This window comes from Bombyx mandarina, chromosome 16 (assembly GCF_030267445.1).
Source record: "Bombyx mandarina strain Sakado chromosome 16, ASM3026744v2".
Classification (NCBI taxonomy): Eukaryota; Metazoa; Arthropoda; class Insecta; order Lepidoptera; family Bombycidae; genus Bombyx; species Bombyx mandarina.
The window spans coordinates 8,511,757-8,526,195 of record NC_143222.1 but is presented as its reverse complement, the minus strand read 5'-3'; the positions used below and the strand labels follow the sequence as shown (position 1 = coordinate 8,526,195).

At 38.6% G+C, this 14,439-nt stretch overlaps 2 protein-coding genes across 2 annotated transcripts in view; one reads left to right on the top strand and one right to left on the bottom strand.

The window, feature by feature from the left end:
• The window catches only part of LOC114250389 (Fanconi anemia group J protein homolog), a 94,782-nt gene that overhangs the window by 23,848 nt on the left and 56,495 nt on the right, over positions 1-14,439 (bottom strand). The window contains 6 exon segments of the mRNA XM_089733880.1: positions 496-615; positions 1,016-1,252; positions 1,911-2,100; positions 2,976-3,048; positions 4,845-4,904; positions 5,565-5,642. Of these exon segments, the coding sequence (XP_089590006.1) occupies positions 496-615; positions 1,016-1,252; positions 1,911-2,100; positions 2,976-3,048; positions 4,845-4,904; positions 5,565-5,642 (758 nt within the window).
• Positions 8,857-13,636, top strand: LOC149501323 (fatty acid-binding protein, heart). Its single transcript, XM_089733901.1, has 4 exons — positions 8,857-9,022; positions 9,566-9,735; positions 10,700-10,810; positions 11,501-13,636. The coding sequence occupies exons 1-4, from the start codon at positions 8,950-8,952 to the stop codon at positions 11,558-11,560; spliced, it is 414 nt and encodes a 137-aa protein (XP_089590027.1). The 5' UTR covers positions 8,857-8,949; the 3' UTR covers positions 11,561-13,636.

Below are 14,439 nucleotides of genomic sequence, written 5' to 3'. Positions count from 1 at the left end.
AAAACAAATGCCAAAGATTAGGCATAAAAAGTACAATAGCGATCTCTCCCAGAGAATCATCCGATGGACTAGAATCCTCTAAGTAAATAAAATAATCACCGTGTACTTATCGATCGAAAAAATAACATAGAATTAAATATCAATGAAATACTGTTAATTGTACTATTTTAAACATAATAATCAATAAACAATTTAAACTCATCACATTTTCCATAAATACCCGTCACGAATGCACCATATCAAAGTTACATCAATCAGACATTTTACCTTAAGTATAAATGAAATACACTGACATTCAATCAGTTTGCTTAGTGCGAGTTTTTTAACGTTCTCGATAGCGTAAAAGTTAGCTCATATTTGTATGGAATGGGATCGTTTGCGTACGTTTGCCGCTAGGGGCGCTGTTCCAACTGCATATACGTTGGGTTAACTTTTACGCTATCGAGAACGTTAAGAAACTCGCACTAAGCACACTGTTTTATTGATAACACTGACATCAACAGCTTCAGATATCCGTCTCCTCTCGATCGTGCAGGTGGCCTCGTCTCTGCAGATGTCTTCGATGTTATGACCTTCGTCTATAACGACTATGTTGTCTGCTAAATTGATCCTCATCTGTGAAATAAATCACGTATTATTTCATTAAAACGTGTATATATATGATCGGAGGTTATGCTTCACTGAACGTGATCGTAGGTTATGCTTCACTGATCTCTGCAACGCTTATATAGTCGATACGAAATCCCTAGATTTATCGAGTACATTCTGGGCAAGTCGAGTAGCTTTGATGTGTGTTTCTGCTATCTGACAATAGATGGCGTTATGCTTCTCGATTTTACTAGTACCTTCGGTATTCATTCGGCTATTCGGCGATAGATGGCATCACTCTTACCGGCGTATCACGAGTAAGCTAACGGGACTGGATGATGACCAGCAAATTGAGTCGCGTATATTACCGTCGGCCCTAAGACCCAATCTATTACCCTAAAGTTGAATCTACTTTTATTAATCTTACCCGCTCCCTAATGAAAGGGTTGATCAGATAGTTGTAAGGACAGAAGATGATTTTTGCTTTTGCGGCCATGCTCTTGGCAGCGAAGTAAGGGCAGGCCTTCAGTTTCGCTCCGGCTTCGACCAAGTCCTCGATGTCGAAGGCCGGGGGCAAGTTGCTGTGCGTCAACGACATTCGGTTGTCGTAGAATTTGCAGCTTGACGTTTGCGGTGATGACGTATTCATCATACTTGATTTGGTCTGGAAGAAAATGGGGGCAAGTTTTCGTGACAATTTCAAAATTATAAAGGCCGGTTCATTGTGGCGGACTATGGGAGAGGTTTACATTCAGCAATAGAGATACAGGCTGATGATGTCTTTTTCTGGACGTCAGCAATGCCAGGGGTACAGCCAAGTCGCTTGTCTGCATTTCGATATAACTAACTAGTAGACGCCTGTAGATCTCTATCTCCCCTTAATTTAACAGTTATAAGGGTAGGAAAGCACTTCACTAGGCGTTCGGCAGCAATGCCATTGTGTTTTCTCGTGTTTCGGTCATCTGCAGCCCAACTTTGTTGATAAAAAAGGCACTACTTAAACAATATAGCCTTTTTTTCGGGCCAGGGGCCGAACCTCTTGCGAGGTCCCCGCGCTTAGGGGGCGCGCGCGGTATGTGGGACTTGATGGTCTGCTGATGTTAGGTGTAGACCGCGAGCCCAAGGAGTTTTAGCGGCCTACCACACTAAGCGACTCCCCTGCACTCTTACACGCAAACAATATAACCTTAGCTTATCTGACACGAGTCGCAGTCGGTGGCGTTAATTACGTTGCAATTGTTACTGAGTAAGAACCATATCTGAAATCTAATCTATATTAAAGCTTAGTACTGATAATTAAACAAAAGCATCTGTTTACTCACTTTGATGCACTCAGCGCACATATCGTCCTTGGTTTTCCAGACTTTACGATCGAATGGCATTAGACAGGTCCGGTCTCTGCCGGCCAGTATCGACATACGTATCTCCTTGCAGTAGACCGTGCGTTTGAACTCTTTGATCACCTGCTGTAGCTGTTTGTGGGTTCTGGTACCGTAGTACACGACTGGAACCCTAATATAGCACTGGTCTGACGTCTTTTCATACTATCATAAGGCGCGAAATACACACAAACGGCGTAAGGCTTAAAGCCGCCTTCAGATTACGCTATAATATAATAGCATATAGCATAATAATATAGCTCATAGCACAACAATATCGAAAAACCATACACTTATGGACGCGTTCACACTGTACTGTACTATATATTATCGGCTAAGTATAGGTTAAGTATATACTATATGGTACTATTTCGCGCCCAAGGCAGTTAGTAAAAGAAATCTTGTTTCACGCAAATGTCATGTCCCACAAGCGAAGTAATTTTAATTGAATACTTACTACTTCATACGTCTTGTGAGCCCGCACGAGTAGGTACCAACCACCCTACAGCTTATCTCTGCCGTGAAGCAGTAATGCGTTCCGGTTTGAAGGGTGGGGCAATCGTTGTACTATAGAACTGAGATTTAGAACTCATGTCTCAAGGTGGGTGCCTGTATTTACTTGGTTGATGACCGTGGGCTCAAGTAACCACTTAAGAGCATGTGGGTTATGAGCTCCTCCATCTAATCTATAAAACACCGCTATATTACACACACTACTCCTGCCGTGAGGCAATTGTGCATTCCGGTTTGAAGGGTGGGGCACCCGTTGTAACTATACTGAGACCTTAGAACTTATATCTCAACGTGGGTGGCGCATTTACATTATAGATGAGCTTCGGTAACTTCTTAACACCAAGTGAGTAGTGAGTTTATTCACGCGTTTAAGCAAAAAAAAACTAGAAAAATTATACATATCGGCGTATATCTGGTGTTAGCTGTCATATGAACTAAACATTAGAGAAACACATATAAATATGACTCATACTGATGAGAAATTATTCTACATACCGTTCATGTTTCGGCGGGTTCTGTGAGTTAGACGGAGACCGTGGAGAGTCAGATATATTTGTAATGTTCTCAGCTAGACAATAAAAAAACTTTTTGTAATAAGTATAGGTATTCCAAATTAGTTTTTGTTTACTTACTGGAGTAAAGTAACTGTAAGTAAAGTTGAAGTCGTCGTGGCCTAGAGGATAAGACTTCCGGTGGATTCGTATCGAGCGAATGCGAACCCCGGTTCGAATCCCGCAGGCGGGTACCAATTTTTCTACTGAAATACGTACTTAACAAATGTTCTCGATTGACTTCCACGGTGAAGGAATAACATCGTGTAATAAAAATCAAACCCGCAAAATTATAATTTGTCTAATTCCCGGGGGTAGTACGTCTTGTGAGTCCGCACGGGTAGGTACCACCACCTCGCCTATTTCTGCCGTGAAGCAGTAATGCGTTTCGGTTTGACAAGTGGAGCAGACGTTGTAACTATACTGATACCTTAGAACTCATATCTCAAGGTGGTGGCGGCATTAACGTTGTAGATGTCTATGGGCTTCAGTAACCACTTAACACCAGGTGGGTTGTGAGCTCGTCCACCCATGTTAGCGATAAAAAAAAAACAAATATAGTAAGGGTGGTGAATAGTGTAATGGTGAGAATGGTCACGGTATTCAAATTGTGATATCTATGAATTCTGGTATCCCCTTAACAATAGGTGCGCCTTGATATTCAAATGTATACAAATGAATAACATCTAAGTAGGTACTTCGTGACCACGAAAACTGTAAAGCATCCGCGACGTTGGAAATATATATTTTTTTTTAAGTGATTTTATGACCTGGTAACTAAGACCTTTAAGTCATGTCTTATTTTAATTTATATTCTTATTTTTATGAAAAATGATAATATGGAGTGAAATGAAATGAAAATGCTTAATTTGAGACGTTAGTCAACTGGGATGAAATTAAATGAAATGAGATGATATGGAATAAAATATAATCTTAGTAAAATGGTGGTCATTTACTAAGATTTTTTCAGTGGACTTTTTGGAGGATCCCGAGAAGTTGCGTCCAGCGGCTTTGTTTAATTTTCCCACATTTGTGCACTTTCACAGATATTAAACAGTTAATAAACCACCGTTATTACACATTTAAACCTGAAGAAACACTAAATAGACAAAATAAAACAAATCACACAACTTCACTCCTCGCGTTCCCGCCAAAAAGTCCGATGGAAATATAATTAGAAATATATAATGCCAATAAAAAACGCGAGATTATACCGTAAAATTAGCGTAAATTTAGTAGTAAAGGCTATTTGGTTTAAGCGACATTTCGGTTAATACGCCACATTTATCATTGTAATTAAAGATGCCTTTTATTCGGTACTAGCTGACCCGGCAGACTTCGTAGTGCCTCAATCGATAAATAAAAGACTTAAACTTTTGTTTAAGATAAACTTCAAACAAACAAAAGGAATCCGTCCGACGGGGGACACATCAAAGGAAAAACAAAATTGTTATTTTTATTTAATTCCGAATATTTTTATATTTATCTAACCTTTTAAACCTTCTCTGGACTTCAACAAATAATTCAAGACCAAAATTAGCCCAATCGGTCAAGCCGTTTTCATGTTATGTCGTGACAACGGAAAACGGGTTTCATTTTTATATATATAGATTACGAGTAGTATCAACAATTCGATGTTTTTAATTCAACTTGAATTACGTTAACCGCATTTAATAGTTTTTTTTTGTCATGGATTTTTTTCCGAATTTTAAACCTTAAATGGATTTTCTGTAAAGTTGCAAAAATGTCGCTTAAATCAAACAACCTTTCATCTGTCAATATATTTTTTCAAACCGTACTATAATTCACTAACCTTTATATTTCTTTCGGGTTTGGGATTGTTCTTCATCTATGCTGGTAGCTCCGTGTGTACCTATGGTATTTGTATCTATATTAAATTTCATGCAAACAGATAAAACGAATTGAGATTTAGATTTTATGTCAGATACTTAATCCCGAATAGCCATGTTTGCGAGTTAACTCTTTGGGTTTATCCTGTTCTAAAACTATGCGTTCTTTTTTTTTTTATTTCCCACTAGCTGACCCGACAGACTTCGTAGTGCATCAATCGATAAATAAAAGGCCTAAACTTTTGTATACAATAAACTTAAAACACATCAAAGGGAAAACAAAATTGTTATTTTTATTTCAATCCGATCATTTTCATATTTATCTACCTTTTAAACCTTCTTTGGACTTCCACAAATAATTCAAGATCAAAATTAGCCAAATCGGTCCAGCCGTTCTCAAGTTTTAGCGAGACTAACCAACAGCAATTCATTTATATATATATATATATTTATAGATGTAGGCAGACGAGCATACGGCCCACCTGGTGGTGAGTGGTTACCGTCGCCCATGGACTTCAGCAATGCCAGGGGCAGCCTGTCGTTGGTGACTTATTTATACTTAATATACTTTTTACTATAGCATAAATATATATAAATATTGCAGTATTCAAAAATGTACTTGCCATAGATTACATCTGGTCGTTTCCTATAATGGGGAATTAAAAAAAGAAAACATTCCTCACCAGGACTGCCTGATGACATTGCATAGTGCCTGGGCGAACTATCGGACTTCCTCGGTGAACTGTATATGCTTTTTTTACCTGTAAGCAAAAATCGATAAAATATTTCAGCACGGAATCTTTCGAGTCTTAAGATAATTAATTGAATCCTTCATATGAAAGCGGTAATCCGGACTGTTTATTTTTTTTAAACCAATACCAACAAAAAAAAAACCAAAAAGATCTGAATCGGCTTAAAATAAAACAATTACCTGTCAAGCTTCTTTGGAAATGGAAAGATTTTCTGAGATTGATAAAGTATACAAGGAATTATCAGGAAGTTTTAGTTAGAAAATAAGGTGAGATGCAACCTGGTACGGAAGGAATTAGCACCCCATAGCTCTAGACCTGGTAGATTCCATGGTTTCCAACTCCTTCCTCGATGAAGGAATGAGAAAGATTATGTGATGTCGATCTAGCATAGCACCCTCCTATCTCTTCCCAAGGGTGTTGTAAAATACGATAAATAATATTTTTTTTGCTTAGATGGATGGACGAGCTCACGGCCCTCCTGATGTTAAGTGGTTATCGGAGCCCATATATATCTACAACGTAAATGCCGCCTCCCATCTTGAGACATGAGTTCTAAGTTCTCACTTTTAATAGTACAACGGCTGCCCCGCCCTTCAAACCGAAACGCATTACTGCTTCACGGCAGAAATAGGCTGAGTGGTGGTACCTACCCGTGCGGACTCACAAGAGGTCCTACCACCAGTAATTACGCAAATTATATTTTTGCAGGTTTGATTTTTATTACACGATGTTATTCCTTTACCGTTGAAGTCAATCGTGAACATTTTTTGTGTACGTATTTCACTAGAAAAATTGGTACTTGCCCGGGATTCGAGCACTGTTGCATCGCTAGATACAAATGCACCGGATGTCTTATCCTTTAGGACACGACGACTTCAAACTTCTTCCTCGATGAAGGAATGACAAAGATTGTGATGTCGATCTAGCATAGCATTATCCCATTTTCCCGAGGGTGTGTAAAATGCGATAAAAATATTCACAGGATAATGGGCAACAGCGTTCTCCGAGTATCATACTGGCGCACTACGATCGCCCATCGGCATTTCTGGTGATAGGGCATATTGTACCTTCCACCATCCTCGCATTTCTTCGTTTGCTCTTTGTCTGGGTGTGTATTATCTATATACGTATGTATTTAAAGGTATATAAGTATGTATACCGGTCTTTCTTACCTTACACTTCGAACACGTACAGTTTGGGGCCAGATGACCGTGTGTTACTATATTTATATTTTATATATTGCTATATTTATTAAAATCTTATTAAATTTACAATAACAAAGAGGGACTACAATACAATTTAAAAAAATTTTTGGCGGTGTCTACGACACAAACTACAAGTGGTTAGGGTTCCAGAGTGAGAAACCTCACAAAATGCGCCGTATCAATTATAACTGCTTTCTGTACCAGGCCTCTCCCTAATCCAGCTAGATAACGAAAGTTTCTTAAGGAGTTGGTCGAAACTTTTCGCTATCCAACCGATATATTATTATTATTTTGGCCAAGAAGACCTCACGGGCTCAGATTTGAAGGGTGGAACGGTCGTCATATAATACAATTGAAATTTCGACTTTATGTCATAAGGAAATGAACACATTGTTTTTTTTCTTATTTTTTTTTAATTAGTGTTGCTTAGATTGATGGACGAGCTCACAGCCCAACTGGAGTTAAGTGGTTACTGGAGCCCATAGACATCTACAACGTAAATGCACCACCCGTCTTGAGATATAAGTTCTAAGGTCTCAAGTATAGTTACAACGGCTGCCCCACCCTTCAATGTCCTTGATGTCTACGAGCTACGAAAACAACTTGACAAAATGCACCCGTGAGCTCGTCAATAAGCATTTCCTTTATTACAGTAAAGTAAAATCTATGTATAATATAGATACGAAATGTATCTATGTGACTGACTCTAGTTACGTCACAAGATGGTGGCAGAATAGGACAATGGCGCCATTACGCTGATTGCGGGGCAGAGTCCGCGGGTTCGACGCGAACGCAGTCGCTCTAATGAAAGTATTGAAACGGTCCCCTCTCGCGATGTCACCTCGAGCATCTCATTCGGGCCTACTTCAACGTGACGCGACATTCCACTGAAAAGCTTTCCTATATTAAACTTTACTTCTTTGTGGGGGACGCAGAATATATAGACGGCCTATACGTACTTTTGTATTGTGTGGAATACTTGAGTATTACGAGTTTTTTTTTTTGTTTCATATAAGCTTGGAGTTGTTGATTCTGGATTTTAAGGTTTTTTTTGGGAGATAACCCTTTAATACTAATCTTTGAAGGATAGAGCGTCTTGCTAGCTTGCACGCGTAGGTACCACCATCCTGCCTACCTGGTTATAAGAGTGGGGCAGTTGTTGTACTGTATAACTGAAATTTTACACCAATTGGATTCGTGAGCTTGTTCACCCGAGAATAAACTGGTATATTTTTACTGGTGGTAGGACCTCTTGTGAGTCCGCACGGGTAGGCACCACCACCCTGCCTATTTCTGCCGTGAAGCAGTAATGCGTTTCGGTTTAAAGGGTGGGGCAGCCGTTGTAACTATACTGAGACCTTAGAAGTTATATCTCAAGATGGGTGGCGCATTTACGTTGTAGATGTCTATGGGCTCCAGTAACCACTTAACACCAGGTAGAACTGTGAGCTTGACCACCTATATAAGCAAAAAATATATAAATAAAAATGATCTACACATATGCACTCTTGAACAAATTATATACATTATGATACCAGATATTCAGAAAAACTGAAATCACTAGAGTTGACTCTCACATCAATAACACCGGATCAATAACAATAACATCAACAACCGGAGGGCTTTGAGCGCAATATTATTACAAGTTTAAGCTTCCAATGTTTCGTGTATATGTTTGATTAAGTCAAATCTTGCAAGCAAAATTAGAATCACCTTCGCTTCTATTAAGGTGTTGAATTTTAAACTGTTAAATCAGTTTTGATGATAATTAATTTTCGGGCAAGCGTGCTCTGAGTGGATTCAATTCAAAGTGAGCGCCAGTACTAACGTTCAAATATCTGTTTGACAAAAAACATTCATCACGCAATATAAACGTAATTGGCAAGCTAAATAATAGAAAAAATAATTATAGGTCAACTATTTAAGATTGTTTACCTAATTTTGCTAGAGTTAAATGTAAACACGGTGTTGTTACATCGCGCGTTCTAAGCTGATAATAGACGAGATCTTATCAGCATGATATACCACTGGCAGGTACTAGATAAAAACACAATATCATTCTGTCGATTGTCAATGTCCGCGTTTATGTTTAATATACATTTTATTGTATAATGGACGAATTTCTTGAATTAAAATACGTTCTGGTCGAATCAGAGAATTTCGACGACTATTTAACGTTTATCGGTAAGTTTTTGTTACCGGTTATTATCGCTTGAACGGCAATTCAGTTAGCTGCTGTGTGCTTCATACGTGTTTTTATTTTTTTTATTTTTTTTATTTTTTTTATTGCCCCTGTAGGCAGACGAGCGCACGGCCCACCTGATGGTGAGTGGTTACCGTCGCCCATGGACTTCAGCAATGCCAGGGGCAGAGCCAAGCCATGGCTACCGCTTAATACTCTCCACAAGCCTCGTTTGAAGAAGGACATGTCATAGCGCTCGGGAAACACCGTGGAGGGGAGCTCATTCCATAGCCGGATGGTGTACCATGGATGGTGTACCATGTGCGTTTGCACTGTGGATGACCGCAGTTCAAAGATTCCTTTATAATCTCAGATTTATCATTCTTTAGTATAAACATTAGTGACAGTTCCGTGTATCTCAATATGATTTATTTAAAAGAACATAGTTCCAAAAAATAATTTTAACAAGTATTTAAATATTTGTCTTAGTTAATATGAAAAAAGGAAAAGCCGTACCGTAAATAAATAAACACGCTATTCCTCAGGTATCGGATACTTCGCAAGGAAAGTGGCTATCAACTTGAGACCCGTTCAATCTCTGAGGAAGAACCATGACGGAACTTACAGTTTCGATTTCACATCATCAGTCACCAGCTATACGATAACGTTCACACCCGGCGTGGAGTTTGAGGAGGTCAAACCGGACGGGGTTAAGGTTAGATGTTTTTGCTAACGTACGGATAGTAGACGAAACCAGTGAATGCCGTCGCCGTCACATGAGGCATCAGGTCCACGTAGATTTGTCGTTGAGTCTACATGACCACCTTTTAAAATTCGAATACACGAACACGACCGACGCTAACGTTACAATATTAATCAATTTGAAAAAGGTTACAATTTACATTGGCGGGAGTTGATTGCCGAATGGCCAAAAAAAGTGCGCTTCGAATTCTGAAAAACGGTAACGGAGAGAGCTTTTTAGTTGTAGGTGTTTAAAACAATATTAGTTTAGTTTATAATGATGAGTAAAATAGCACCAGCGAGAATCCTAACGACATTCAATTTGCGAAGTCGCGAAATAGTCTCGAATTCCGAATTGAAGGTAGCTACAGCTACACAATAAATATGGTGGTAGGACGTCTTATAAGTCCGCGCGGATAGGTACCGCCACCCTGCTTATTTCTGCCGTGAAGCAGTAATGCGTTTCGGTTTAAAGGGCGGAGCAGCCGTAGTTAAGAGTGAGACCTTAGAACTCATGTCTCAAGGTGGGTGGCGTCATTTACGTTGTAGATGTCTATAGGCCGGTGTCGGTAACCACTTAACATCAGCTGGGCCATGAGCGTGTCCATCCATCTAGCAATAAAACCTAAAAAAATGGGAATTTGTGTCTCCGGGTATATGGTACCCTTCGGTAGTGATGATTGCATCTATGAGCTCCGGTATCGATTTAGCACCAGACGGACCGTGAATTCACGTATCCATCTAAGCAACAGAAAAAAAATAGACAGAAATGTTTTACTGGTTTGATGACATAGTATTGTCAAGTGTAAAAATTAATATTTGTTTTAAATAACTAACTTATCATTAATTATTGAATAACAATTAAGCGAACAACAAATTAGTGAATGTTTCAATATTGTTACTACTGTGTTTGTAAAATACTAAATTGCTTCTTCCAGGCGAAATCCAAAATCACTTTTGAAGGCAACAAAATGATCCACATCCAGGGCGAACAGAATGGAACCACGTCGGAGCACGTCCGTGAATTTTACGAAGATCAATTAATAGTGGTGAATATAATAATCTTTGCCTTTGTTTGTTTACGAGATGTCTTTTCAATACCCCGGTAACCGTACTCGTCGAACTCGACAAAGCCCGCTGAGTTTCTCGCTAGATCTTCTCAGCGGGTCGCGATTCCGATCCAGCAGTATATTCATTCGCGAAGCAATTGCTCTTGAGTTGTTAGGTCTCCTTCGGAGGCGCTCGGGCAGTTGTTAGCAAATCCCACCCCTTCTGGCTGAGCCTTTGCTCGCCCACCTGTCCTGGTGAAACTGGAAAGGCCTCCGGGCCACCAGTAATCTTTCAATCATAAAAAAAAGTCTTTTCAACTACTTTATCTTGACTCGTATTGCCCGGCTTCTTTTGCAGGCCATTTCAAATAATGTGATTACTGTTTCTATGTAATCACTAAAATCCTAATCTTCAAACTGGAATGCTATCGGCAGAAATAGTCATAGCCTACCTATGCAGCTTTATATTAAGCTCTAGACCTGCAGTGAAGTCTTCACGGTCTAAAGATTTTATGGTCTAAACGTGCTTATTATATTAAACCGTGCAGGTTTATTATACATCTTTCGGTCAATTCTCAAGATATAACTGAATGACATGACAGTTTTTCTTGTGCATCCTAAAAATTGACAAAATTCAATGATAACGAGTAATTCGAACGCAAAAATCACGAAATTAAAATAAATTTTCAGACAACAACTGCTAACGGCTTCGACAAGACTGCCATTAGGAAGTACCAAAGAATTTATTAAGTCGAACAAAGTTCAAAAGGAGATTAACTTTACCGCTATAAGCTTCAGAAGGAATATGACGAAGAATCTAACTTTACGAACATTGTTAGTTAACGTTTCTGATTTAAATTATAGTTTTGTATTTTGAACGATTTAAAAAAAAGCACAAATTTTATGAATGTTAAACAAGGATCACTGAGTTTCTTCATATTTTCAAATATTGTATTAATTTTAGTATACCTAGTCAATTTTTGTATTATATGATAGATGTGTACTGTTCCACTATTCATTATAACCGGTCCGTTTTATTTTGATTATGCTCAAAACTATACCTAGTTTTTTCTTTTCTGTTCTATTGGATAGTATTAATCAATAATATCAAGTGAAAACGTACTATAAGTCAGTGATTAAATATTAAAATCGTTCACGATAGATCTCCACGATTCGCGACCACTATTTAATGGAACGTTTTGTATAATCAAGTTTGGCCGACCTAATCCCTATATCGACTTTCACTTTAACAAGGAAGGGCCCTTATCGTGAGCTAACAACCCAGAACATTCTCTCCGGGGCACTTTCCAAAACTCGATTCCCTATTCCATTAGACCCTCTCGAAGTTATCTCGCGTTATTTACATCGCCTGACCGTACCGTCTTATGTAGTCGACCCCTATGTATTGGCCCCTCGCTCTGTATATAAGTGAGCATCGTGGTCCGTGTGTGGTTGTTTATAAGGGCGTTATTGGCTTGTCGCGGGGTGGTGGAGGCCGGGGTGGTGTCGCGGTGTCGTCGTCATGGTAACGCGGCGCCCGGACGCCGGATCCCAACGCCCGCAGTGTCGGTCGCCGCGCCCGCGCCCCGCCGCACAAGTGACACGCGCTGCGAAAAAGCACAACCACCCTGGATGTACGGTGACTATGCTTCGTCTATCATTTGGAAAACTTTCTCCAAATATTCGAAGAATAAATTCTATGTACAAACGCGCGTACACTATTTCACAATGATCGAAGTTCATTTATTAATTGAATATGCAATTTCGAAAAGGGTACATGTCGCATATTTTGTCAAATACGTTTTTTCATATAGTATGTAGTTTTGAAGCTTACCTACATCCATTTTATAATAATTCCAGTAACTTTCAATTGGTAATTAACACTAAAATACATCTCAAAGGTTAATATTTTAAATTTTACACCGCTTTAGAATATAATCAGTTTTTTTTATTTCCTGAACATTTTACATTTTCAGAGATGTGCCCTTTTCGAAATTGCATATTCAATTTAAATTAAACTTTGAAAATTTTTCGCTATATCATTTTTTTTAACAATCATTATGTTTAATTAACACGCAAATTATCACAATCAATGTAATATCGAAATTAGATAAATTAATATATCAGATAAACACTAAAATTCCTGTTGTAATAATTTACACAGTTTGTTATGCTCCATGTAGGTACTATAAATTCTCTATATTCTTTACTAGCAACCCGGCGAACTTTGTTCCGCCTTAGAGGCAATAAATGAGCAGACTTTTGATCAAGGTCAATTTTTTATTTGGATAATTAATATAAAATTAAAAAAGCAAGTATTTTAATGATTCTTTATTGGCCATGTATTTTAGTTATTATTATTATATTTTCTTGTTCTTCTTCAGTCCTTTCACTCGCAAAGTTTCGAATCCTAGTTGCATTACGGTTTCGTCGGAAAAGATTTGATCGTGTTGGTCGCGGCATGGCTTTCTTAATGATTCGGACCTATCTCGGCACAATAAGCTAATCGAAACTCAAAATAAACACATCAACCGGTCAACTTCAAAATTATACTATAATTAACCATAAACTACATTAGGTTTAGCTGTCAGTTGCGTTTTGTTATTCCATATCTGTTGCGTTTTGTTATACCACATTTTATGTCACATCCCACAGAAACGTGATAAAAAGTATCCTATGTCCTTCTCCTGATCCTAAGCTACCTCCCCACCAATTTTCAGCCAAATCAATTCAACCGTACTTGAGTTATAAATAGTGTAACTAACACGACTTTCTTTTATAACTAGTCATGTCATAAGTATTGTCACACAGTAAAAACTTTTCTTTTAGAATGCTGGTCACAAAAAAGTTTATTGAATTCGAATTTCGAATTGTTCATGGAAATAAAAATGTATACTTATAGATTTTTTACTCATTTTTAAATATGGAGTGGACGCTTAAAGAAGACCGTGTTGCAGTTATTGCGTTGCATCGTTGCGGTTACGCGTCAATTCAAATTTTTAACATACTGAAAAATTTGAATATAACCAAAAGGCTTCTTTTATCGTACCATCAAACGATACAATGAAGACTCTAGTGTAGATGACAGGTCAAGAAGTGGTCGCCCTCGGTCTGTTAGGACTCCAGCAGTGATAAAAGCTGTGAAGGCGCGAATTCAAAGAAATCCCAAACGTAAGCAGAAACTGTTGGCCCTTCAGATGGAGTTAAGCAGAACCACGGTGAAAAGGGTGTTAAATGAAGACTTAGAGCTTCGGGTATATCGAAGAAAAACAGGACATCGTTTGAATGCTCGTCTAATGGACCTGAGACTGAAGAGATGCCGCGCTTTGTTGAAGCGGTACGCGGGAAAAAAATATCGGGAAATTCTTTTTTCGGATGAAAAAATTTTTACCGTAGAAGAGAGCTACAACAAACAAAATGATAAGGTGTACGCACACAGTAGTGAAGAAGCGAGCAACCGTATTCCGCGTGTCCAACGAGGTCATTTTCCATCCTCGCTCATGGTATGGTTTGTGAGTTTCTTATTGGGGCTTAACAGAGGTACATTTTTGTGAGAAAGGTGTAAAAACGAATGCAGTTGTGTATCAAAATACAGTCCTGACGAACCTTGTGGAACCTGTTTCTTATAC

Coding starts and splice junctions, on each gene's coding strand:
- LOC149501323 (XM_089733901.1), top strand. CDS start 8,950: ATGGACGAATTTCTTGAATTAAAATACGTTCTGGTCGAATCAGAGAAT. Junction 9,023..9,565: donor CGACTATTTAACGTTTATCG/GTAAGTTTTTGT, acceptor GCTATTCCTCAG/GTATCGGATACTTCGCAAGG. Junction 9,736..10,699: donor TCAAACCGGACGGGGTTAAG/GTTAGATGTTTT, acceptor TGCTTCTTCCAG/GCGAAATCCAAAATCACTTT.